The sequence below is a fragment of the Myotis daubentonii genome, chromosome 1, assembly GCF_963259705.1.
Source record: "Myotis daubentonii chromosome 1, mMyoDau2.1, whole genome shotgun sequence".
Lineage (NCBI taxonomy): Eukaryota > Metazoa > Chordata > Mammalia > Chiroptera > Vespertilionidae > Myotis > Myotis daubentonii.
In genome coordinates, this window is record NC_081840.1 from 26,431,045 (window position 1) to 26,458,530 (window position 27,486).

Sequence of the window (27,486 nt, forward strand, 5' to 3'; positions counted from 1 at the left end):
TAGCAGGCAGATGAATTTAATTCACTTGAAGCATGTATAGCAGTGTTACATGAAGAGGTGGAAATCTGGGTGGTCGTTGGCAGATCATTTTGCTTTCTGGGCCATAGTTTTTTGTCTGTGAAAGAGGACATTGATTCAGTGATCTTCCTGCTATTTTTCTAATTTTATGCTGCTCTGCTGCTTGCCTTTCAAGATTAGGTTTTGTGGGCAGACAGATATCAGGAGCCGGATGAACCTTGGTGAAACTTGGGTCTTTTTGTTTTGTTTTTATTTTCTTAATGTTCTAAGTCAGTGTTTTTCAAACTACTGCCTTTGATCCATTAGATCATGCATTTAACAGCTATTTACTGAATGCCTGTTGTGTGTCTGGCACTGTTTAAGCAGTTGGAATACACAGGGAAAAGTTATAAGAGCTAATAATAGTTCAGTGGGAAAAGACAAAGAAGAAACAAAATAAAATACATACAATATGTGATTGTAATATGGTGATTCATGTAGTAGAGAAAAATAAAGCAGGCCAGGGAGACCAGGCGTATTGGGGAAGTTGCATTTTTGCATAGGGTACCTGAAATTAAGAGGTAAGTAAATGATCCATGCTCATATCTGGGGAAGAACATCCGGGGCTACAGGATCTGCAAGTGCAAAGGCCCTGAAGCAGAAGCATGCCTGATGTGTTCTAGGAACAGTAGGGAGGCATTGTGTGGTTGAAGTAGAAAAAGTAACTCTGGGAGGTGGCGTCAGAGACATAATGGATGAGAATAGGGAGGGATTGTCTAAGGCAGTAGTTCTCAACCTGTGGGTCGCGACCCCTTTGGGGGTCACTGGGGTCACCGACCATCGGAAAACACATATATAATTACATATTGTTTTTGTGATTAATCACTATGCTTTAATTATGTTCAACTTGTAACAATGAAATTGGGGGTCACCACAACATGAGGAACTGTATTAAAGGGTCGCGGCATTAGGAAGGTTGAGAACCACTGGTCTAAGGCCTTGTTGGCATTGTAAAGAATTTGTTTTTTTGTGTTTTTTAAAAAATATATTTTATTGATTTTTTACAGAGAGGAAGGGAGAGAGATAGAGAGTTAGATGAGAGAGAAACATCTATCAGCCGCCTCCTGCACATCTCCTACTGGGGATGTGCCCGCAACCCAGGTACATGCCCTTGACCGGAATCGAACCTGGGACCTTTCAGTCCACAGGCCGACGCTCTATCCACTGAGCCAAACCGGTTTCGGCAGGAATTTGGTTTTTACTGTAGTTGAAATGGAGGAGCCACTGGAGCATATTCAGCAAAGTAATGATGTGATCTGACTATATGGTTCAGTATCCCTCTGGCTGTTTTGTTCAGGATAATCCAGTGATGGCGAACCTTTTGAGCTCTGCGTGTCAGCATTTTGAAAAACCCTAACTTGACTCTGGTGCCGTGTCACATACAGAAATTTTTTGATATTTGCAACCAGAGTAAAACAAAGACTTATATTTTTGATATTTACTTTATATATTTAAATGCCATTTAACAAAGAAAAATCAACCAAAAAAATGAGTTCGCTTGTCACCTCTGACACGCGTGTCATAGGTTCTCCATCACTGGGATAAACTGAAGCATGGGTCCAAGAATGGAAGCAAGGAGATAAAAAGTAGGAAGCTCTTTCAGTGATCTAGTGGGTCATGAAATCAATTTAGGTTTCACAAGTGTTTGTTAAATAGCAAATATAGAATAAAAAGTCAATGCATTGCATATAGCAGGTGGTAAGTATTGTTCAATGAATTTGTGCTAAATAAGTGTGGGTATACTGGGGAGCAGTATAAAATGTACAAAGGATTACTATTTAAAAAGTTTGAAAGCTGTTATTTTAAGACATTTCTATTTCTGCCAACTAGAGGTGACTTAGGGTTTTGGACACATTCTCAGTGAGTGACTCCTATATGAAACGAGCTGTCTTCCTGTAATCATGTCTCACCTGTCAGCAGTCTGGCCTTCTCTCCCTTTTCCTTTATGTTCCCCTCCTCTCTTGTTTTTGTAAGAGATCATAGTAGAGGTACCAAATTGCGGTTTTTGTTTTCAGACCCTCAATTGCTTAGGATTTTTTCCAGAGTTTGCCTCTTTCCTCTTTAACATTTCTCTAGCTTCGTGGCCTTGTACCCTACCTAATAGTCAGCACACTCACCCCAGTTTCTTTTCCTGCCATCAGGGACTGCCTGTTTACCTGCGTATATACCCACTCACTTCTGCACTGTTAACTGTTGCTGTAGCAACTGGTATCATCTGTCTTTCTCCTTCCTCTTGCTTTTCTCTTCCTCTTGCTTTTCTCTTCCTCCTGCCAAGCACTGTTCATTAAACTCTCCCTCCCTAGTTTTATACACTGTGAGATCAGGGCTGATAATATCTTTCAGAAGGTAGAACCAGGAATAGTTTTAAGATGAAGATTTTACTGGCTGCTTACGAAACCTCTCTATTTTCTGTAGCTTGGAAAGGAGTTGTTTTGAATAAGCCAGGCCATCTGATTAACTATTGTTGAGTCTCTAATTCTATGGAAAATTCATGAGTGTTCTAGAACAATCTGTTATGGCACTGCCTTTTCATTCATTTTGAGATTTTGGTTAGTTCTGCGTGGCTTTTGGTATCTTTGGAACAAATGCAAAAACTTGAACTATAGTTCTTCAACTCCGGGCATGTCCCTGTTCTGGAAGATGGTGATTAGAAGCATGGCAATGCCTGTTGTCCATGTTTGCTTTGTGGAGGGACTGAATATGCCATTTGGTTATCTAAGATCTCTTCCTCAGCAATTTAGTCAAGACTTCTGCTGACCTCAGACAAACTTAAATTTCTGGATGTTCAAAAAGGGAAAGAAATTTTACCATGTCCATGGAACTTACATATTTCAAGCCAGAGAGGCTTGGCAGTGAATCTTGTTCTGAGGAAAAGAAGTTTGTTCAGTCACAGATCACAATGTGTGTTTTTCAGGGTGGTTGTCCAACAGTTCTGCTTTCCTAGGGAGTGTCTCAGCCTTGGAACTGAGGATTATCTTAGAAAAAAATCACATAAAAGAAATGGTTAAGGGATTATTGGGACCCTGAACACACTTGAATGGAACTGGTATGGGCTGAGACTCCCTGAACTTGTTCTTTTTTTTTTTTTTTTTTTTAATATATTTTATTGATTTTTTACAGAGAGGAAGGGAGAGAGATAGAGAGCTAGAAACATCGATGAGAGAGAAACATCGATCAGCTGCTTCCTGCACATCTCCCACTGGGGACGTGCCCGCAACCCAGGTACATGCCCTTGACCGGAATCGAACCCGGGACCCCTCAGTCCGCAGGCCGACGCTCTATCCACTGAGCCAAACCGGTTTCGGCTGAACTTGTTCTTTTTATCTAAGTCTAATGCCTCTAGGATTTCTCTTTCTATGTGTTGTGTTATAGGGAAGTACAAAGTGACCCATATTCCTTATAGGTCATCTTGCCCTAAAGCAGAAGCTGGAGGAGATTTTTCTCCTCCTGCAGAGCTTGGTTTTGCCTCTCTGATTGTACGATACCAGCTCTGATGTCTGTGATGTGGAATAACGGTGCCTTGTCTCCAAGCATTTCACAGGTCTTATGAAACTTTCAGATAGAAGTGAGGAGGAAATTCATGCCAGTGGGCTTTGGAAAATCTTATTGTCACCATCAGATGAGTTGCTCAGTCATGGACTTAGGGGAATCTAGGTTTGTGGAGCCTGATCTGGGAACCTTTATGATTGCTTTATCTTGTGCTGCTGGACAGAATACTCCCATATTTCACCTGAACACAACCTCAACTTGTTTCTCTTCTGTTTCAAGGCCATAGCCTTGGCCAAGTACTCCTTTTAATGTCCTTTAACATTAAAGAACTTTAATATTAAAGAATGTTCCTTGCCGAAACCGGTTTGGCTCAGTGGATAGAGCGTCGGCCTGCGGACTGAAAGGTCCCAGGTTCGATTCCGGTCAAGGGCATGTACCTGGGTTGCGGGCACATCCCCAGTGGGGGGTGTGCAGGAGGCGGCTGTCGATGTTTCTCTCTCATCGATGTTTCTGACTCTCTATCTCTCTCCCTTCCTCTCTGTAAAAAAATCAATGAAATATATTTAAAAAAAAAAAAAAAAGAATGTTCCGCTCAAGCAATAAGGAAGTCCAGTTGAGTATTTGAGTGGGGTGTGCAAAGACTAGGAAACCACGCTAGTGAAGAATATCTTCCTGACGTTCGGGTTCTTTTGCTTTTCATCCTGGGCTTTTGTATGCTGACCTTGGCTCACCTCCGACCCCATTCCTATTGCTTTTTATGACAGACCCTTGGTTGAAGATAGATTGGGAATAGGTTTATTGCTTTTATTTTGTATAGGTATATTTTGATTTAAACCCATTTTAACTTGTTGCTAGTCCTTTCAAAATACTGCTCACCTTATTTGGGTGTGTGATGGTGGCCATTTCTCTGGAGGAGTGGAGTTAGTGGCATCTCTGTTATTAAGATCAGAATCCAGAAAGCAAGTCAGGATTGAGGCATTCTTATTATATACAAGTATCCTCAGTTCTTCAAGAGGATATGAGAAACTTCTTCCCCTTCAGAGAGTGTGTTGAGGACAGGAAAACATCATTTCAGGCATTGTTGGTGAAGTGGAACTCTAATCTTAAAAGGAATTGGAGATCTTTCTGTTAATAGACATGGGGCTGTAAAAAGTGCTATATAGTGTGGTTGGCTTTTCATTAAAAGTGCCATATAGTTTGGTCGGCTTTTCATCTTCTTTCTCTCCACCTGGCTCCCCCCGCCCTCGAGCCCCCCTCCTGATTCCCACTCCCCAAAATTCCAAATGGAACCATGTTTCTCAAAGTGTGATTTGAAGGTTGCATTCATCACAATTAGATTCCTGAGCTCACTTCCCAGATTGAATTAGAATAGTGTTTTTCAACCAGTGTGCCACAAGAATTTTTAAAACATGCAATACCTGACTCTTATTCAGGGGTACTAACCTCTTTCCCCTTAGCTTGTCAAAACTAGCACAATAATAGCCGTCCGATGTGAATGCCCTGTCTTGAACCATAAATATATAGGTCATATAACAGAGTTGCATATTCTTGGTTAATTCTTGGTACCAGAAATCATTATACAAGTATAGGCACCTGATTTTTTAAAATTCACTTTGGAGCAAAAAGGGTAGATCATTACTATTATTAATTATTTTGTAAATCAATCAAAATTATACCTTTTTAAAATATATATATATATATCTTATTGATTTTTTACAGAGAGGAAGGGAGAGGGATAGAGAGTTAGAAACATTGATGAGAGAGAAACATCGATCAGCTGCCTCCTGCACACCTTCCACTGGGGATGTGCCCACAACCAAGGTACATGCCCTTGACCGGAATAAAACCTGGGACCTTTCAGTCCGCAGGCTGACGCTCCATCCACTGAGCCAAACCTGTTAGGGCGAAAATTATACCTTTTTTTGGTCAGATCAGCAAAAAATATATTTTTTCGTTTGCTACAGAATTTTAGTAATTAGCTTATGTGTGCCAAAGATGAACAAGGTTGAAAAACACAGAATTAAACTATCTGGGGGTGGATCCTGAAAATCTACATTTTAGAAAATTAATTAACTAATTAATTTTAAAAATCTTTATTATTGAAAGTATTATATGTGTCCCCTTCCGCTCACCCTACCCCCCAACATTGACCTCTTTTAGCCCGCCCCCCACCCCCATCCCAGTCCTTCACCACCCTATTGTCTATGTCTATGGGTTATGCATATAAGTATCCAAGTTCTTTGGTTGATCTCTTCCCACTCACCCATTCTCCCCCACCTTCCTTTTGAGGTTCGACAGTCTGTTCCGTGCTTCTGTGTCTCTGGATCTATTTTGTTCATCAGTTTATTTTGTTCATTAGATTCCACATATGAGTGAGATCATGTGATACTTATCTTTCTCTGACTGGCTTATTTTGCTTAGTATAATACTCTCCAGGTCCATTTATGCTGTTGCAAATGGTAAGAGTTCTTTCTTTTTTTACAGCTGCATAGTATTCCATTGTGTAAATGTACCACAGCTTTTTTCCCCACTCATCTGCTGATGGGCACATGGGCTGTTTCCAAATCTTAGCTAGAATCTACATTATGAAACGTCCAGTTGATTTCTCATGCACATTACACTTAGAACTGAAAACAATAGGATCTTTGACATTATATTGTGACTATGAGGGCAAACTGCTTCTAAGTCTTTTCTTTCTGATGAACTAGATCGTGCTTACCATTTTCAAGGAGGAGCCAGCTGCAGAACCCCTACTAGAAATTCCCATTAACATAGCTCCCTTTCTGGTGTCATTTCATCCCTTTGGAAGGAATTAAATTTTGCACCCAGATGTGAAGTATTCATTGTTAGTAGCTGCTGCTCTTTTTAAAAAAATATATGTATATATATTTTTATTTATTTCAGCGAGGAAGGGAAAGGGAGAGAGAGATAGAAACATCAAAGATGAGAGAGAATCACTGATCAGCCGCCACCTTCATGCCCCCCACTGGGGATCGAGCCTGCAACCCGGACATGTGCCCTGTCCTGGAATCGAACCCTGACCTCCTGGTTCATAGGGCTGCTGAGCCACACTGGCCAGCCTTCAGTAGATGCTGCTCTTTAGATAGCACCGTAAACACTCTGGGAGCAAGATTCCTATGTACCTACCCTATCAGTGTGAGAAGTAGGAGTTCCCTGCTCAGTAGCATAGGCAAGAAAATAGTGACTCTCCTTAAGACCCCTGTGGAGTGGCCAATTGCCAATGTTTGTCTGGGAGCCTGGCTGGGATGGGATGGGATGGGATGGGCCCAGATTCCTGTCCTGGGCAGACTCCTCCAGACCTGACTGGAAGCTGCAGATGAAGTTCCTGTTAACAGATGGAAAGGGCGTTTGCCAGAGGTCCCAGCTTTCCTGTCAGGGGTGCCTGAGCTGATACAAACCCCTTGCTGCTTGGCCTGGTGGGGCTAGCCAAGTTTCTTTTTGTTGAGTCTTGTTTCCACCCCCAACTCCTCTTCCGTCCTACACATGCTGGTTTATTTGCACACTCCATGCTGATCTTGGGTTGAAAGCCTCTCATTGTTTTTGAGCTCAGTGTTTAGATAACACCACATGCCTGTAGGAGCTAGGGCACCCTGGAAAGGAAATGCCTTGGCTCTAACAGCCCCGTCATTATTCTCTGTATGTGAGTGACTGTGGCCTGTGTTAGGACCATTATAAGAACATTTTTCTGCAGAGGTTATTAGTTGGGGCCTGCAGGGATACCAGACTTCTTCTTGATGTTTGGAGTTCTAGGGACTGTTCTAAGTCTCTTTTTCCTGCCGTTCCAATCATAAGAATTAGAGTCTGTTTGCCCGAGACTTGTTTCTACACATAGCTGGAGTACCAGAGTATTCTTGCCTCTGGTGAGAAGTCTGTTTTGGGGACATAGGACTGACTGGCTAGTTGTGGTGTAGCCTGTGTTTTTATGACCAGGTGAGGTTGGCAGTTGCCTTTCCACTGATTTCAGGGGCTCTTTTCCCCATGGAATATCTCTTTCTTGTTCCCTTAATTTCCCCCACCAACTCTCTTACCAAAAAGAAAGGAAAAGAAAATGTGCTCTCTTCTTTCAATATTAAATCTCTTCTGGTAGTATTTTTTTAGACTCTTCATAGGAAATATCTTTAAGCCCCAATTAATTGCTTTTTAAATGACTGACAAATAGTGTCTCCCCTTTTTAGTATGAAGTCCCAAAAGCAGAATCCAATTACAGATGTAGTAAAGGGAAACACATCATCTTGCTCTTCTAGTTGTAACTGCTTGCTCTGCATTTAATTAAAATTTTTTCTTTAATGTTTACTCTTGAGTCATGCCATATGGAATATAAAAGTTTTCTGTGAACAGATTAAAAATTGAAAAATAAAGACAAGTAATAAAGTGACTGTTATTGAAAAATATTCAGAATTAACTATAGCCCTGGCCAGTTGCTCAGTGGTTACAGCATTGGCCCACAGACTAAAGGGTCTTGGGTTTGATGCCCAGTCAAGGGCACATACCTCAGTTGCATGTTCAATCCCTAGCCTGGTTGGCAGGAGGCAACCAATTGATGTGTCTCTCTCACGTCGATGTTTCTCTCTCTCTCTCTCTCTCTCTCTCTCTCTCTCTCTCTCTCTCTCTCTCTCTCTCTCTCTCCCCCTCCCTCCCTCCCTCCCTCCCTCCTCATCCTCCCTCCCTTCCAAAAAATCAATGGGAAAAATATCCTCAAGTGAGGATTAAAAAAATTTTTTTTTAAAAGAATTAACTATAAAGTGCCCGGCTGGTGTGGGTCAGTGGTTGAGCATCGAGCTATGAACCACGAGGTCACGGTTCGATTCCCATTCAGGGCACATGCTGGGGTTGTGGGCTCAATCCCCAGTGGGGGTGTGCAGGAGGCAGCCAATCAGTGATTTTCTCTCATCATGGATGTTTCTATCCCTCTCTCCTTCTCCCTTCCTCTCTGAAGTCAATAAAAATTTTTTAAAATAATAAAATAGAATTAACTAAAATATCTGTTATTCTTTCTAATGGTTCTTACATCTCTAATACATATGGTAAATATATCCCTTAAATACCATCTATGATTAGCCAATTAGCATGGACACAACTCATCTCCCAGCATCTTGACAGAGTATGTGTTTGATTCTATAGTTAGCTCAGGTAAATGAAATGGGAAATCATTTTTAATTTGTCTCTTTTATCAAGATGCTTGTGTTATCCTTGTAAGTAAATTTAGTAGTAATTCACCTTTTGGAGATTGGAAAGGGGAACTGGTAGATTAAATTAGTTGCTTTAATGTAATCAAGGAGCTCTCCTGTCCTTGTTATTGCCTTCAAGCTTACTACAGAGAAATACCTTTCTGCCGAAATTCCGATGTACAGGCTTGACAGGAACCTGGGCACATTTTGGGAAGAAATAAGTGCAGTGTGTTCTGCAGGCTCTTGTCCAGCCTGTCTTACGCCTTATCCCTGTGCTTTGTGCCTTCTAGTTCTCTCCTCCGCTATGGTGGCAACCTGTCCCTTCAGAGTGCCATGAGTGTGCGATTCAACAGCAACGGGACTCAGCTCCTGGCCCTGAGGCGTCGCCTGCCCCCTGTGCTTTATGACATCCACTCCCGCCTGCCTGTGTTCCAGTTTGACAATCAGGGTTACTTCAACTCTTGTACCATGAAAAGCTGCTGTTTTGCAGGCGATCGTGACCAGGTAAGTTCCTTCTGCATCCCACACCCTTATTTTTTTATTTAATCCTTACCAGAGGATATTTTTTCACTGTTTTTTTAGAGAGAGTGGAAGGGAGAGAGACAGAGAGAGAAAAGCATCTATGTGAGACACATCGATCGTCTGTCTCCCGCACGCATCTCAGCAGTATCGAGCCTGCAACTGGCCACATGCCTCCCAACCGCAATCGAACCCAGAACTCTTTAATCTGAGCCAAATTGGCTCGGTCCCCACACTCTTACTTTCCTTTCGATTGCTGTTCCTGTACTGGTCTTTATTTCTCTTTAGCATAATGTCAGATAGAAACAATTGAGGGAAACAGTAATTGTGTGGGGATGTTCTGGCTTACTAGTGAGTTTCTTTATCAGGGCTGCCATTGAGTAATGTGAGGCACACACCATAAACCAAGGCTGGCTACAATATGGTTCAGAGCAATCTAGCTCTGCCAAGTTTGTGAACAGATTTTAAGATTCTAAGAATGTATCATTTCAAAAGAAAGGAGGAAGTCCATGGAAAATTAGCTTGCCAAAAGAAGAGATTTTTTGTGAGTATCAATAAGCTACAATGATGAATGAAACACTCTACCATCCAAGAGACATATATCCTGAAAGGCCCCTTGGGATGGCATCTTTTTTCTTGGATGAAATGGGCTGAGCAACTTTGTTTGAGAGGAAGCCAGATGCTGACTCTTTTTCTTTTTATTGCCAGCATCACAACTGAGAAGGAGAACCCAAGCTGTGAGTCTCCAGCCTTTTCACAGTCAGTGTCAAGATATTGATACTGACTTAGAGCTGGCAGTTCAAAAACATACTTGCATTCTTGACTGTCTGTCTTGGCCATAGAAGTTCTGAAGTGGGTGTCAGTGAATGGACCTATTGGACTGGTCTGAGTAATCAAGCTGAGAAAAGACAAATATAAAGAAAGATTGATCAGATAAACAAATGGACTTTTTTTCTTCTCTAACAACAAATCTTATTGCTACTTCACATTTAGATTGGAAAAGAGAAGCCTCATTCTCCTGCTAATGTTTAGTTTTCTCTTTGGGTCAAATTTTGACATGTAATTTGCATGCTGTACTCCATCTCTTTAAAGTTATTTGTGGGCCTGGGGCATAAAAGAAACAGTTCTTTGAAAACTTTTGAAGTTCCTGCTTTTTGAAGGAAGGTAGCTAGGGCTTTTCTTCTTAGATTGAGGTTGCTAGAGAATCCCAGTGTCATAGTTTAAAGATTCGTATATGTAGTAGGAGCATAATATATGCTTGTTGAATTGGGTTGAATATGAAAGAAATTGAGAATACCTCTTAAGTTGCCCAGGCTAGGGATTTCCTCTTTTGTAAATAGGGAATATATATCCAAATTCAGAATTTATATTCAAGTTGGAGTGCTGGGGCCTATTGCTGTGATCCACACTTGAAACCACTAGGTGGCCTCAGTTGTATAAGCATTGTTTCCTTGGAGAGGCCACAATGCTAATGACTTTGTTTTTATTGGCAGTTTGTTTCTTGGGTGGGAAGAAACTAACTGCCAATAAACAGTCTAGAAATGAACAGTCTCAGAATAGAACAGACCATTGTAATTGTCTGCTTGCAGAATGATTGATCTAGTTTCATTTAACTGTGGAAGCAATAACCAAGCACCTCCTTCTCTATTCCTGTCTTCCTTCTTTCCTTTCATTCTTGCTTTTATGGATTATCCATCTTCTGTCAATCTCTTATGTATGTGTGAGATCCTGTTTCATTTAACAACAAAGAGTAGGCACTAAATGTGATGGTTTATAGGCTTTTTGCTAGAAACAGGCTGAGGGAAAGGTGAAAGAAAATGGATATTGTGTTTTCTTTCAATTTCTATATTAGTAGTGAAGCATGGAGTCCCTAAAAGACTCAGAATAAATGCTTCTAATCAATATGTAGAACACCGTGGTTTCTTAACCTCGGCATTATCAACATTTTGGTCAGTTAATTCTTTGTTGTGCAGAGTTATCCTGTGCATCATATGATAGTAGCATCCTCTCCTCTTCAAACAAAAAATGTTTCCCGACATTGCCAAATGTCTGTTGGGAAAGGTAAAAGGAGGGGGCAGATTGCCCCTGTTTGATAACCTGTGGCCTAGATTATAATTACCCAGTTTCCCCAGATACACTGGGACAGGTATTGTCACATGCAAAGCCATATAAGGTATTTTGTGATGGTCCTGGTTATGTACCTTGATAAGATATAGTTGTTTTGCCTTTCAGATTATATATGATGATTAAAAATGTTGAATGACTTTTGATTTTCCCTATTCAAATTTGACTGACTTGTTATTTGTGACTTTTGTCCTATGGAAAGATTTTATGGGTACTATATAGCCTCTCTGACAAACTAGATAGCTTTTTGATTAGGGTAAGTGGTTTTCTTTGGGTAAAGGAGGATGAGAAGTCATTGAATCTAACTTTGGATAAGTTTTAAAGTCTTTAAAGTCTGTTCATAGTCCCTATATAGATTATCAAAAGTATATAACCTGCCCTAGCCAGTTTGGCTCAGTGGCTAGCAGGGGTGGGCAAACTTTTTGACTCGAGGGCCACAATGGGTTCTTAAACTGGACTGGAGGGCCGGAACAAAAGCATGGATGGAGTGTTTGTGTGAACTAATATAAATTCAAAGTAAACATCATTACATAAAAGGGTACGGTCTTTTTTTTTTTTTTTTTTTTAGTTTTATTCATTTCAAACGGGCCGTAGTTTGTCCACGGCTGGGCTAGAGCGTCGGCTGCAGACTAAAGGGTCCCAGGTTCAATTCTGATCAAGAACCCGTACTTCAGTTGCAGGCTCAACCCCCAGCCAGGGTCTGGGTATGTGTTGGAGACAACTAATTGATGTATCTCTCACACATCCATGTTTCTGTCTCTGTCTCTCCCTCTCCCTTCCACTCTCTCTAAAAATCAATGGAAAAACATCCTCAGGTGAGGATTAATAAAGTATATAACCTAGGGAATAGGAAATATAGAGATTTATGTTTACCTATGTTGTCCACTCCTTGGGGACTAAGAAACGTAGCTATTCATCATTATCTTGTCTCCATTGCCTGTCACACAGCAAGGGCACAATCAATATATTTGTTGAGGTGAATCTTGAGTACAATGTGTATGGGGTTTTAGCTTTCTGGGCCCATGGCTTTGCTAACTGTAAATCAGGATTGATCAGTACCATTTTCCTGCTCAACTTCTTAGGGCTTTAGGAAGATGAATTAAATAATGGATTTTTAGTGAAACTAATCTACTGAGTTTATACTTTTTAAGTGTGGCACAGAAGGCCCAACTTCCTGTCTTATTCCTGGAACAAGTCTCTCAAAAGTGATTTATAGGCTCTGGCTTTGCACACTCGGGGCTGAAGCAGCAGCTGCCACAGTTATAGTGTGATCTGTAGGACTGACATGTACAGTCCTTGACTAGTCTAGACAGGATCTTTTTTGCTGCTTTCACATTCCAAAGACTACCCTTTGCATATAGTGGTCTTTACATTTGATCTGTTCTTGTATACTTTAAGAATGTGCACAGCCTGAGGCTCTGTGCTCTGGAACTCTTCATGTAGTCATAGGCTGGGTAACTATCCCAGAGAGAAATGTGAAAATTTCCATAATAGGAATGAACATGGTCAAGAAAGGCGCTAAGTGACCTATCTATCTGAAACAGTCTTCTGGCTTTCAGTTACAGTGAGACTAGTCAGTTCACACAAATAGACCCAGATATATTGCCAGAGAACATGTACTTCATTTTAGATTGTCCTAGGTTCACGAAATATTCGTTAGCATTAAAATGAAAGGAACATTTCAGCAAATTGGACTCAGGGAATAAAGTATAAAATAAGCTGAGCCAACTCTTTGTCTCCCCCATGCTCATTACACCATTGTATATGAATTCTAATTATAGAACTGTTAGAGATCGTTTTGTATAAATCTTCCTTTTCCAAATGAGAAAACTGCGGCTCAGAGAGTTTGTACGGCTTACACAAGTTAAGACATAAGTTTGTAGCCGAGCCAGGACTGGAACCCAGACTTTTGAGCTCTCAATAGGTACCCCTTTGCACTATACCAGTGATGGCGAACCTTTTGAGCTCGGCGTGTCAGCATTTTGAAAAACCCTAACTTAATTCTGGTGCCATGTCACATAGAAATTTTTTGATATTTGCAACCATAGTAAAACAAGGACTTATATTTTTGATATTTATTTTATATATTTAAATGCCATTTAACAAAGAAAAATCAACAAAAAAAATGAGTTCGTATGTCACCTCTGACACACGTATCATAGGTTTGCCAGCACTGCACTATATAGTCACACTTAATGCCAGCAATGTCAAGGCAAGTGGCAAAAATGAGCGAATTGGTCTAGAAGTACAATAGGGAGCGGTGGAGACTGTGGCCAACAGGAGAGCCCACCCCATCTAAATCTAAAAGACTGCCATTTGAATCTTTGACTCAAGCTTTAGCCCATTGTTGCCATGAGGGCCTCTGGGTGTTTTATTTTATTTTTCAAGGGATGCCAGAAATAAAGATTTATATGTGAAATCTCCTGGTTTTTAAGAATTGCAACAAATTCATATTTTACTGTATGGATAAAACAAATCTGTGCACCATACCTATTTTGCTCAAGAGCCACCAGTTTGAAACTCCCGTGCTTGAGCAGAATGTTTTACTCTCATGTTTAGTTTCATGGTTTGTCATTAATTCATAGGTTTGTGGAGACATGTTCCTTTTTTCTGCCTCTTACTAAACCCTTCCTAACTACATGCCTCTCCCTACCCCAACTTTTAAAATAAGAAAGATATTTACTGAGCATCTGCTCTGTTCCAGATGCTATGGTAGACATATTCACATAACTGCCAGACAGTAACCTGTTTGAGATTTTCATTTAAAGCCCTATATACAGGGTTGGGCAAAACTATGTTTATAGTTGTATGTGAAACACAGTTTATTCTTGTATTATTTATTATTGTATTATTTTCCATATGAACAACTGTAAACCTACTTTTGCCCTACAGTATATTGTCTTTCCACTTTTGCCTAAAAATACATGGTTTATTTCTAGTATAATCTTTCAATTATTCAAGTTTAATAACTTCTATCATCAGATAAGGTGACATAAGTGACATGAGATTGGCTGGGCATCCACAGAAACAATTAGTACACACTCCTGCCCCTCCAATGCCTGAATTTATCTTTTATCTTTCTTAGCCAGCCCACCTTCTAGTCTTGCAGCATAGTGAGGAATCTTGCAGTAAAACAGCATTCCTTTCTCTCCAGCCTGTCTGAACCCAAAGGTTCTCCTTGCTTTGTGTCATACTTGGATTTTGTGTGTGTTTATCTTTCGTTTTCTCCCTGAAGCCTGACTTCATTCTGTCTCCTAAGCTTCACACTCCCTCCTGTATTACTCAGAGAGCCAATCTCTTAACAGGGTTAAAAAAAGAAGGCCAGCACTAGCCGGTTTGGCTCAGTGGAAGAACGTCGGCCTGCGGACTGAAGGGTCCCGGATTCAATTCCAGTCAGGGGCACATGCCCAGGTTGCAGGGGTGTGCAGGAAGCAGCCGATAAATGATTTTCTCTCATCATTGATGTTTCTATATATCTCTCCCTCTCCCTTCTCTCTGAAATCAATAAAAATATATTAAAAAGAAGGCCAGTTTTCCACCTGCTAGCTCTTCTGGCACACATTCGTAGGACAGCACTCGGCTTTTGTTCCTTTTCTTTCTTTCTTTCTTTTAATAAATCTTTATTGTTCAGATTATTACATTTGTTCCTTTTTTCCCCCCCATAACTCCCCTCCTTCCAGTTCCTACCCCACCCGCTGCCCTCACTCCCCACCCACTGTCCTCATCCATAGGTGTACGATTTTTGTCCAGTCTCTTCCTGCATCTCCCACACCCCTTTGCCCCCCAAGAATAGTCAGTCCATTCCCTTTCTATGTCCCTGATTCTATTATAATCAACAGTTCATTCTGTTCATCAGATTTTTTATTCACTTGATTCTTAGATTCACTTGTTGATAGATGCATATTTGTTGTTCATAATTTGTCTCTTTACCTTTTTCTTCTTCTTCCTCTTCTTAAAGGATACCTTTCAGCATTTCATATAATACTGGTTTGGTGGTGATGAACTCCTTTAGCTTTTCCTTATCTGTGAAGCTCTTTATCTGACCTTCAATTCTGAATGATAGCTTTGCTGGATAAAGTAATCTTGGTTGTAGGTTCTTGGTATTCATCACTTTGAATATTTCTTGCCACTCCCTTCTGGCCTGCAAAGTTTCTGTTGAGAAATCCGCTGACAGTCGTATGAGTATTCCCTTGTAGGTAACTGAGTTTCTTTCTCTTGCTGCTTTTAAGATTCTCTCTTTGTCTTTTGCTCTTGGCATTTTTTTTTAAATATATTTTATTGATTTTTTACAGAAAGGAAGGGAGAGAGATAGAGAGCTAGAAACATCGATGAGAGAGAAACATCAATCAGCCGCCTCCTGCACATCTCCTACTGGGGATGTGCCTGCAACCCAGGTAGGTACATGCCCTTGACCGGAATCGAACCTGGGACCCTTGAGTCCGCAGGCCGACGCTCTATCCACTGAGCCAAACCGGTTTTGGCTGCTCTTGGCATTTTAATTATGATGTGTCTTGGTGTGGTCCTCTTTGGATTCCTTTTGTTTGGGGTTCTCTGTGTTTCCTGGACTTGTAAGTCTATTTGTTTCACCAGGTGGGGGAAGTTTTCTGTCATTATTTCTTCAAATAGGTTTTCAATATCTTGCTCTCTCTCATCTTCTGGCACCCCTATAATTCTGATGTTGGTACGCTTGAAGCTGTCCCAGAGGCTCCTTACACTATCTTCGTATTTTCGGATTCTTTTTTCATTTTGCTTTTCCGGTTGGGTGTTTTTTGCTTCTTTGCATTTCAAATCTTTGACTTGATTCTTGCGCTCCTCTGGTCTGCTGTTGGGAGTCTGTATAATATTCTTTATTTCAGTCTGTGTATGCTTAATTTCTAGTTGGTTCTTTATCACAACATTGAGGGTCTCATTAGATTTCTTGTAGATCTCAATAAGTTTATCAGCGGCTTCTAGACAGTTCTTGAGAGACCTTAAAAGTGTGGTTCTGAACTCAATATCCTCCATTGACAGTTTTGTCCTGTTTCTTTGTCTCCGCATTTTTTATGCTTTCTTGGTGCACCCCCTAGTGGTCTTTGTGCGCAGTCTTGTTGTAGTTAAGCCTTGATTGTTGTAGTTAATACTAGGGAGATTTCACCTCCAGGCCAACTGGCTATGAGAATCAGCTGTGTCTTCAGTGGGAAAACTTCTGTCCTCTGGGGAGGTGCTAATCTAGCCTTTGCCTGAGGCTATCCGGCAAATGGCTCTGTGCAGGGCTTGGGCGGGGCGGGTCGCATGGGATCAACAGGGCAGGTGGAGGGAGCAGTTATGGCTGCTCTCAGTTACATCCCCAGAGGCTCTGCCTCTCAAGAGTCCCAGCAACCGCTGCAAACCTTGGAGAGAAAGCTGCCCTCAAGTTCCGACCGATACCAGACAGTCCCGCTTCTCCCGTTTGAGTCTGGGTCCCTAGAGACTCGCCCAGAACTGGAGCTCAGAATCTGTGACTCCCTCCTGATTGAAACAGACAACCGCACCCTCAGCCACCAGCCCGCTCCGCGCGCACCTCCGCACCTTTGTATCTTCCGCACTGCGCCTCCTCTGAGTCTCGGTATGCTGTTCTCTTTCCTTCTAGTTGAAGAATTTCCCCTCAGCCAGCTTTCCTGTGGTTCTGGGTGATGTCCGTTCCGTCTTTTAGTTGTATTTTTGAAGTGGTTGTTGGAGGCAGCAAACTCCGGTGTTTACCTATGCCGCCATCTTGGTTTCTCCTGTTCCTTTTCTTTAACAATTTCTTAAATGGCTCTTGTCCTACATTGTAAGAATCCAGCAGAGCAGCTCAGGCTTCTGGGAAGTAAGTCTTTCAGGCTAACAGGTATATGTTGCCTGGAAATGGACAGTGTGGTAATTTTAAAATCTTCTCTTGCTTTAGTTTCAGCTAATGCCTGGCTTTGGTCTCATCTAATGTCTGCCCCTACATCTCGTTGAAAGAGGAATGGAGAAGTATAATACAATTTTCTTGAAATAGTTGAGCACAGAAGGGTCTGAGCATTTGAATTGCTTTTACACAGGTCTTTCTTTTGAACTTGATGTCAAGGCCTCTGAAATCTTGATAATTAAATCATTTTACCTCATTCCCTCGAGAAAAGAGCTGACTTGTACCCTGTGAAAAAATGGCCTTGAATACATGGCCTGGCCTCAGACATTACATCACCACTCAACCTTTCTGTGTTGACATTATATGGGTATAGCAGAGGTGCAGGAATTCACCAGTTAGTACGCTCCAGGCCAGTGAAGCACCTTATAAAGTTACAACTTTACTTTTTGTATAATTCCATGAAGTCCTGATTACTCTCACTTGGGGGCCTGGCAACCCACAGGTTCTTCCTCTGAAATAAAGGCACACTTTTTATAGGGGGGGATTCAACTCTTGGGTTCCGTCCTATGACTTGCTTTATGGCTTTAGGCTAATTTCTTCTCTTTGCCTTTCTTTTATATTATATGTTTTTAGCCCTTTAGCTTCTAAAGCAGTTTCTTTTATATAGTCTTCCCAGTGACCTTTGGGTTTGGTTGGATAGGTTTTATCTTCATATGAAACTGAGGCCTAGAGTAGTTTGAAATGGCAGATCTAATCAATAGTAGAAACAGGACTAGACTCAGTCTCTTGCCTGTGATTATATCCTTTTTTCTATAGGCATGCTACCACCTGTGTTGTACAGATTAAATGGTGATAGCCTCTTCCGTGGCTGATGAAGAAAAGCTGAATACAGAATGTTGTGGCAGAGGAATACCTTGTATATGTTATTTAGGTGAATATTTAAGGATATTTTATAGAGGTAAAATAGCATGAAAATAACCTCTTTATTAAGTCAACCATTTATAACTCTTTTTGAATCCTGAGCCCCTCTGAAATTCTGAAAGCTATGGACATTCATTTCAGAAAAATGTACATGTACACATAGTTTTGCATATAATGTTAAGGAGTTTATGGAATTTCTTGAAATAGGGGTTTCGGGTATTAGCAATCCTGGATTAAGATTTTACCCATGGATTATATAATCTTTTAGTTCATTTGCTGATGCAGTTTTAGAATTTAGAAAGCTTAAAACGTTTTGGAGTGTATGCAGGCCTGCTTGATGTGGTCTGGTTTATAATTATTCAGCTGAAAAGGAACACTAGGCACCTGATTTCTTCTTAGGAACAAACAGAATTGATAAGATCTGGTGATACAACATGACAGTTCTCTAATTTATGGTTCCTGGCCAGAAGCCTGGGCTTTACTAAAAACTCCCTGGTAGATATTAATGGCGGGAACAGAGTATAACCTTTCCTGCTCTACTTTCCCCATCCTCCTTAGAGAGTTTACTTTCATTCGCTCTTCCCTTTTTTGGGGTGTCTTAAAAAAAGGAAAATAATATTCCTTCCTCTGAATGGTGAAACCTGTCTTGAATGAAAAGTATAAATACTCATACGAAGACTGAAAGGGGTGATGCCATCTCCCCACTTCCCAGACCCCACATATAAAAACTGAGGCCCACAGAGCACAGAGCAGATATTGCTGAAGGCCTTTTGGTTGACAGCCCCTCATCTTGCCCAGGTTTCTAAAAGAGTTTTGCCAAATAAAGATTCATTTTTAAGTATTGCAGGCTACCTTGTTACAAGCAGCTGTTGGAGATTTAGAACATTTTCAAAATTTTTTCCCTTACTGATTATTTGACTATTATTGTCTGTCTTTATGGAGCATTTCGTTATTAATAGAATTTTTCCTACTCAGAACCCATACAGCTCAGTTATTTTAATAAATCAAATAATTCCAGAAGCCTAATGGAACTGAAATGGCAAATGATCCAAAGAAGCAAGAATCATGTAACTTCATATGCAAAAATAGTGTAAATCTTATGGGTATGCATATTTGTGTGCTTTTATTGGGAGCCAGTGGAATTCTATTTTTTCCAACCGCAAATACAATAAATCTATGGCTTTGGCCATTTCCAAAGAAAAATTTCCCTGATTATTTTGGATGGTGTTTGTGGCAGGCACTGGGTATAAATGATATGATTAAAGGCATATTGGCAAACTTTTTCTGGAAATAGTCTTCTAGAGAGCACATCACGAAATTGTTCAATCATATCTCCCCCCCCCCCACCTCCCCCGACAAAAGGTCAGGGAGAAATAAGAGCTGTGCTTGATTTAAATGTTAAATTGCAATTTCTCTGCTGTTACTGATCTGGGCTAGAGAGCCATCTGGTTTCTCTATCCTAATCAGTACTATTAATTAGAAAAGCATGTCATATACTGGAAAATAATCAGTTACTGTGGAAGGAGCCTTGGGGAGAACTGGGTAAGTTGATCAGTACTCAGTGAATAGTAACTGATTGATATGTTTCCTTTTCCATCAGCAGATGTTGGAGAATATCAAATCTATGCAAAAACATACACACATACTTATGCATACACATATACTGAGAGAGAGAGAGAGAGAGAGAGAGAGAGGAGAGAGAGAGAGAGAGAGAGAGAGAAAGAAACATTGAAGGGCTTGTTAACACACATTCTGTATTATTATTAGATAGATGGCCTGTCCCTCCTGCCTTCTAAAACTTTTCCCTCTTTTTTTAAAAATCCTCATGCAAAGATATGTTTACAGAGTGGAAGGGAGAGAGAGAAACATTGATGTGAGAAAGAAACATCTATTGGTTGCCTCCCATAAACACTCCGACCTGAGATGGAACCTGCAACCTAGGTATTTGCCCTGACGGTGAATTGAACCTGCAACCTTTTGGCATACTGTACAACAGTCCAACCAACTCAGCCACCAAGCCAGGACACTTTTTCCTCTTTTTAATGTGGATTTTGGGTGGGGTTGGGAAGGATTATATATCCATATTTCTAAACTCAATTAGAATAAAATTGGCTACTAATACATACTTTTTCCCAGTAAGCTTCTATTTAGTAAGCAGTTTTGCTATGGCTACGTTTAGATCCTTTTTTGAACCTTCAAGTTGTTAAAAATTTCTGTGACTTCAGTGACTCTACAAAAGTGGTCTATATATTTAGAGGCATGGGCTTCTCTGGGTATTCATCTATTAAAGGTCTTTCTTAAGAGCATATGTAATTCAAGACTGTTAAGAGCTGAAGAAAGGGCCAGAGTTCCTGGAGAGTGCTAGACATTACAGCAGTCTACGGGAGAGTAGGGAGCATTACATGAGTGATTGTTTTCTATAATGATTAGTGGATTGACAGAGGACATGTGGGCAAATGAGTCTGACAGAGCGCTAATACGGCAAACTTTTCTTTTTATGGTGGTGGTTCCTTCTTGAAATTGAGAGGAGCAGTTGTTTCTCTGCCTCTATGCTTGAACAAGTTAACACAGTAAAACTGTGATATAATGGACTAATTCGGGTGAGAGGGTGTTAAAGCTAAAAGTCCATTGTAGATTTTCCAAATGCATATGTTAAAAATTTGACAAATGAGTTAGTTTAGCCATAGCTGGTTTGGCTCAGTGGATAGAGCGTTGGCCTGTGGACTGAGGGGTCCCAGGTTCAATTCTGGTCAAGGGCACGTGCCAGGTTTGTGGGCTTGGTCCCCAGTGGGAGGCGTACAGGTGGCAGCCGATCAATGATTCTCTCTCATCATTGATGTTTCTATCTCTATCTCTCTCTCCCTTCCTCTCTGAAATCAATCCTATATAATAAAAGCCTAATATGCTAGGTGTCCGGTTGGCTGTTCAACCAATCAAAGCGTAATATGGTAATGATATTCTGAGGCCGCTCAGCTGCTCGTTATGATGTGCACTGACTAGCAGGGGGCAGACGCTCCGACCAGTAGGTTAGCTTGCTGCTGGGGTCCTGCTGATCGAGTCTGAGTGAGACGGGCTGGACCACACCCTGGAGCCCTCCCATGGTCTTTCCCCGGCTGGCCAACCTCTTGCGTCCCTCTCCAACCTTGATCATGCACTGGTGGGGTCCCTTGGCCTGGCCTGTGCCCTCTCGCAATCCGGGACCCTTCAGGGGATGTTGGAGAGCCAGTTTCGGCCCTATCCTGCAGGCCAGGCTGAGGGACCCCACTGGTGCATGAATTCATGCACCAGGCCTCTAGTAAAAATAGTTTTTAAAAAGTTTACCTGTTTTTACTTATGTAGACATGTTTGTGTAATTAAAATTAAGTATGTAATTTCACAGAAAAGTTTTCTATATGTATTACTGTAATTTTAAATTTATACTGAATAGGTCTAGTAAATGCATGCATTCACCAGTCACCGCAAGTAAACAAATGCACACAGCTGGGGTGTGGCTTAGCACATATGGTTTGAATTTCTTTTGATAGTGATCGGTGTTGGCGCTATTTGGTCTTTGTTTTCTTGCTCCTGACAGCAAATGTTTAAATATTTGTGAGATGGCTGATCAAGACTTGCAATGCTGCCCTCGTTGGTTTTGCTCAGTAGTTAGAGCATCAGCCCAGGGACTGAAGGGTCTCGGATTTGATTCTAATCAAGGGCATGTATCTGGGTTGTAGGCTTGATCCCTGGCCTAGGGTTGGGTGCATGCAGAAGACAACCAATCGATGTGTTTCTCTCACATCGATGTTTCTCTCTCTCTGCTCTTCCTCCCTTCCGCTCTCTCTAATCTAAAAAATCAATGGAAAAAATATCCTCAGGTGAGGATTAACAACAACAAAAAAAGATTTGCAATGCTGTTTGTCCTCTTGAGCACTAACCATTTGCAGGACCACAGTTGGAGGCTTTAGAAGAGAGGAATCTTTCCAACTGGTCTGATGATGTTAAATGTATCTCTGCACTCAGCCCACGTGACACATTGTTTGCAGGTAGTTGGCGCGAGCCATTTTTGCTAATTTTTTGAGCAAATGGCAATTTCAGTAAAATTACGATAATTTTAGTTTTACATATTTTTTTCAATGAAACTTTTTGTGATTTACTATAAAATGTATACTGAATTATTTTTCTTAGAATTGCACTGAATGTGTGGCGAGGCAGAGAATTGTGTGAAGGGATGACTCTACGCAGTTGAATAGATTACCGTTATACCTGGAAGTACATACATAATTCACCATTGTATGTGTTAGAGACCCAAATTTTGTCCTTTGGAATTTGTATATCTGCATGTTAGCATCCCTTTAGAGCAATAAAAAGTATAAAAATAAACGTATTTATATGTTACCCACATTCTACCGCTAGTCTATAAAAACGTATTAATACATGTCCCGCGCTCTACTACCAGTCAATGTAAAACGTATAAATATGTTTCCCGCATATGATGTGTTGAAATAATCTTTATTTCCACAAAGCTTTAAAAAGAAGGAAGGGAAGGAGGGAGGACAAGAGTTCTTTGGGTTACCTTATGTTTTAAAATAGCCCAGAACTCTGTCTCCTCTCCTGGAATACTCATCTCCCACATATCCAATAACTTGCTCCCTTATTTCCTTCAGGGTTCTGCTCAAAATGCCATTTTATCAGAGCGACAGTCTGTGACCACACTATAGAAAATGGAAACTAACCACCCTGGCACTCCCTATATGCCCTAACCTGCTATTTAATTTTTCTCTATACTATTTACCACCACTGGATACATTATATATTCATGTTCTTTTTTATTTATTTTTCTTCTACCCACTCCACTCACATTTTCCTATATAATGAGAGGCTAATATGCAAATTGACTGAACAATGGAATGACCGGTCACTATGACGCACACTGACCACCAGGGGGCAGACGCTCAACGCAGGAGCTGACCCCTGGTGGTCAGTGCGCTCCCACAGGGGGAGTGCCACTCAGCCAGAGCTGGGCTCATGGCTGGCAAGCTTAGCGGTGATGGCGGGAGCCTCTCCCACCTCTGTGGCAGTGCTAAGAATGTCCGCCTGCTGGCTTAGGCTTGCTCCCCGGGCCTAAGCCAGCAGTTGGACATTCCCCAAGGGCTCCCGGACTGCAAGAGGGCACAGGCCTGGCTGAGGGAACCCCATACCCAAGTGCACGAATTTTGTGCACTGGGCCTCTAGTATACGTATATGATTCTTTCCCTCTTCCCAACCAATAAAATGTAGGTTAAGCTTCATGAGGGTAGGGGCGGGTCTTTTTTTTTTTTTTTTTAAGCCTGTATTTCTTTTCCTGGAACAGTGTCCAACCTATAGTTGACATTTAATAAATATGTGTGCAGCGGTTCTCAACCTGTGGGTCTCGACCCCTGAAAATACATCCTGCATATCAGATATTTACATTACGATTCATAACAGTAGCAAAATTACAGTTATGAAGTAGCAACAAAAATAATTTTATGGTTGGGGGGTCACTGCAACATGAGGAACTGTATTAAAGGGTCGCGGCATTAGGAAGGTTGAGAACCACTGAATGAATAGAGGGCTGGACTCATTTTTATTTCAGTCTCGGAGTCAGCAGTGTCCTAGGCAGCCAACTTTGAATGCTGGAAAGGGCCCGGCAGATAACCGTGAAATGCCATAAATGAATTCCTTGGGAGAGGTTTGTGATTCCAGTGTGTATGAACACTTAAATCGTCTGACTAGACAGCAGTAGGTCAAGACACCCTCCTTGGAATTCATCCCGAGCTGTTCCCTTGTGGTGGTTCCAAGAGGAAGAGAGGGTCAGGAGTTGCCCTTATTTATCCCTGAGAGGAAGCCTGGACATTGTATGCATTTTCTACGTATTTTAGGAGCCGTCATATTAACTCCAACAGGCCTTAACTCTGTGGGAGTTTTCTTCCTTATAAGGCAGTCTTCTGAGTCAGCGTTCCCTCTGGGAGTCAGTCCCCTTTTACCTTTTCATGGCTTTCCCTGGTGAACAGCTGAATAGGAAAGCGCTGGTTCTTCACAATGAAATAGTAAAACCTCTGAAAAGCCCACCCTTGGCTCACTCTTGTTTAATATTTTTTATTTGTTTAGTTTGGGGAGACAGGGTAGTAGGAATTCTATATGAAGTTTTATAGCCTCTTTGAAATATAGAGCATGAAATGATGAGATGTTGAATAATAAATGTTATATATATATATACAAGATAGGCAAAAGTAGGTTTACAGTTGTGAGTATGCGAAACAGTTTATTCTTTTTTTAAAATATGTTTTTATTAATTTCGGAGAGGGTGAGAGATAGAAACATCAGTAATAAGAGAATTATTGATTGGCTGTCTCCTGCATGCCCCATAGTGGGGATTGAGCCTGCAACCGAGGCATATGCCCTGACCAGAAATTGAGCTATGACTTTCTGGTTCATAGGTCTGTGTTCAACCACTGAACCACACTGGCCAAGCCACAGAGTTTATTCTTATATTTATTAATTATTGTATTACTTTCCATATGAACTGTAAACCTACTTTTGCCCCAGCCTGTATATAAATTATTAGTCGACAGTTCTTTTTTTTTTTTTTTTAATACATTTTATTGATTTTTTACAGAGAGGAAGGGAGGGGGATAGAGAGCTAGAAACATCGATGAGAGAGAAACATCTGATCAGCTGCCTCCTGCACACCCCCTACTGGAGATGTGCCCACAACGAAGGTACATGCCCTTGACCGGAATCAAACCTGAGACCTTTCAGTCCGCAGGCCAATGCTCTATCCACTGAAGCCAAACTGGTTATGGCAGTGGACAGTTCTTTTGTGTTCTGTTTTTCCCGCGCCCTGCCTATGTGTCTTAATTTGGGTTAAAGTCTCAGGTGCAAGTAGTTTATTTGGAAATGCAGGAAATAGTAGAAGAAAGGAGAAGTGAGATAGGGAAAGAAAGGGTGATTTAGTGAGCCAACTACAACTGCGGGCAATTGGAGTTGATCTTGAGGGGAAAGGGTATAGAAAATGCACTTCAGAGTTATTCCACCTGAGGATAAGGCAGTTGGGATATTGGTTGGATATTCAGTCATTGGTTGAGCATGCTCCCAAGGAATGTTCATTCCCTAGAGCAGTCTGGCTGCAGCCTCCTAGGCTTTGGAGAAACCTTGGTAAAGGATTGTGGATACTGCCAGTTGGAGATCCAGTGGAGTATACAGAGCAGTAAGCCCTGAGAGAGATAAGCATCAAGGAGTGACCTATACCATACTTTCTGTTCCTGTTAAAACAGTAATCTACCTGGATCTATCTTGCCTTGCCTCTTTTGTGAATCACCAGGCACATGTTTTCTCTAGTGATTTCTACTTCATGGCATGGTACTTATGTGCCTACATGTAAATTTTCTACTTGATTTAAGCTCCTTGGGAACCCAGGTATTACCTTTTATATCTTTGTAAGCACCAAAGATATATAAGTGCTTGGTTAGTTAGAACGAATCTTTCCTCCCAACTAGTAGGTGGTTTTGCTATGAGAGGAACGCCCTTGAGCTTCTGAATTCCAACTTTGTAACTTCAACTAGTATAGTGTCATAAACTGCAGGGAGCTACTGGATGGACCCTGAAGTCAGAGCAATGAGGAAATATTTCTTAAGTATTCAGTTTTGTAGTATTAAGTACATTTACATTGTTGGATGACGATCACTACCATCCATCTCCAGATGTTTTTCATCTTGCAAAACTGAAACTCTGTACTCATAAACACCAACTCCTCTCCCTCCACCCCTAGCCCTTGGCAACCACCATTCTACTTTCTGCCTCTATGAATTTGACTGACTACTCTAGGAACCTCATAAGTGGACTCATACAGTATTTGTCTTTTTATGACTTTTATTTCACTAAGCATAATGTTTAAGGTTCATCCATGTTGTAGCATGTGGCAGAATTTCCTTCCTTCTTAAGGCTGAAAAATATTCCATTTTATGTATAGACCACATTTTGTTTATCCATTCATCTGTTGGGCACTTGCGTTGCTTCCACCTTTTGGCTATTGTGCATAATGCTACTATGAACATAGGTGTAAAACTATCTCTTAGAGATCCTTCATTCAATTCTTTCAGATATATACCCAGAAGTGAAATTAATGGATCGATGGTAATTTCATTTTTAATTATTTGAGTAACTGTTTTGTTTTGTTTGTGTATTTGTTTTTGATAGTAGTCATCCTAATGAGTATGAGTTGGTACCTCATTGTGGTTTTAATATGCATTTCCCTAATGATTGGTGATGTTGAGCATCTTTTCATGTGCTTATTGGCCATTTGTAAATGGCCATTATATATTTCTTTTTAAATGTCTATTCAAGTCCTTTGCCCATTTTTAAAATCAAGTGGTTTGTTTTTTTGTTGTTAAGGAAACTTTTTTTAAAAAATTTCTTTATTGGTTAAGGTATTACAAATGTGTCCTCATCCCCCCCATGGAAACTTTTTAATTGTTTAACAGGGTTGGTCTTTGAGTGTTCTTGCCTTGAGCATATTTATGTAGTGATTTGTCAAGTAACCATGGACTGGCAGCTTAGGGACTTTCAGCTCTGATCTGTCTTCTATCATTCTTTCACAGAGTAATCATAGAATCTTAAAATTAAATTGAGCCTCAGAGATTTTAGTCTGTTCTGGCTACTATAACAAAATACCACAGACTGGGTGGATTATAAACAATAGTAATTTCTTTATCACAGTTCTGGAGGCTGAAAGTCCAGGATCAGAATGCCAGCTTTGTTGGGTTCTGGTGAAGGTCCTCTCCCAGGTTGCAGACTGCTGACTTCTCCCAGAATCCTCACATGGTAGAAGGGGCTAGGAAGCTATGTTGGGTCTCCTTTATAAGAGCGCTAATCATGACCTAATCACATCTCAAAGGTCTCATCTGATACCATTATATTGTGTATTAAGATTTCATCATGTGAATTTGGAGGGGGATACATTCAGACCATAGAACAAAGTGACCATACAAGGAAACTGAACCCATTTCTTTTCCCACTGTGCTCTGTGCTCTGTGCTCTGTGGATAGCATTTTCGTCATCTTTAAACATGCCTTTCTTTGTCTCCTTCCTCATGTTCCTACAAATATTTTGAAAACTGGTAAATTGATTTTTCAAGTGTTGAGTAAAGTATTTGCATTAGGCATGAAGTTGTATATATATTGGATTTAGACTTTTTTTAATTGTTCAGTGTTATTTTTAAGAAGTTTTCTTTATAAAACTATAGGCCTTTTTCTCCCTAGGGAAATAAGGAGATGAGGCCAAGAGGCAGTTAGTAATGCTGACCTCAACTTAAAGTAGAACTCTTTTGTTAATCTTTGAAAA

At 40.8% G+C, this 27,486-nt stretch overlaps 1 protein-coding gene across 4 annotated transcripts in view; it reads left to right on the forward strand.

Moving 5' to 3' along the window:
• The window catches only part of DCAF5 (DDB1 and CUL4 associated factor 5), a 107,852-nt gene that overhangs the window by 45,234 nt on the left and 35,132 nt on the right, over window positions 1-27,486 (forward strand). For all 4 annotated transcript variants that reach the window (XM_059692303.1, XM_059692294.1, XM_059692284.1 and 1 more), the window contains one exon: window positions 9,026-9,239. In XM_059692303.1, coding sequence (XP_059548286.1) covers window positions 9,026-9,239 — 214 coding nt within the window. The remainder of the gene's footprint in view (window positions 1-9,025; window positions 9,240-27,486) is intronic.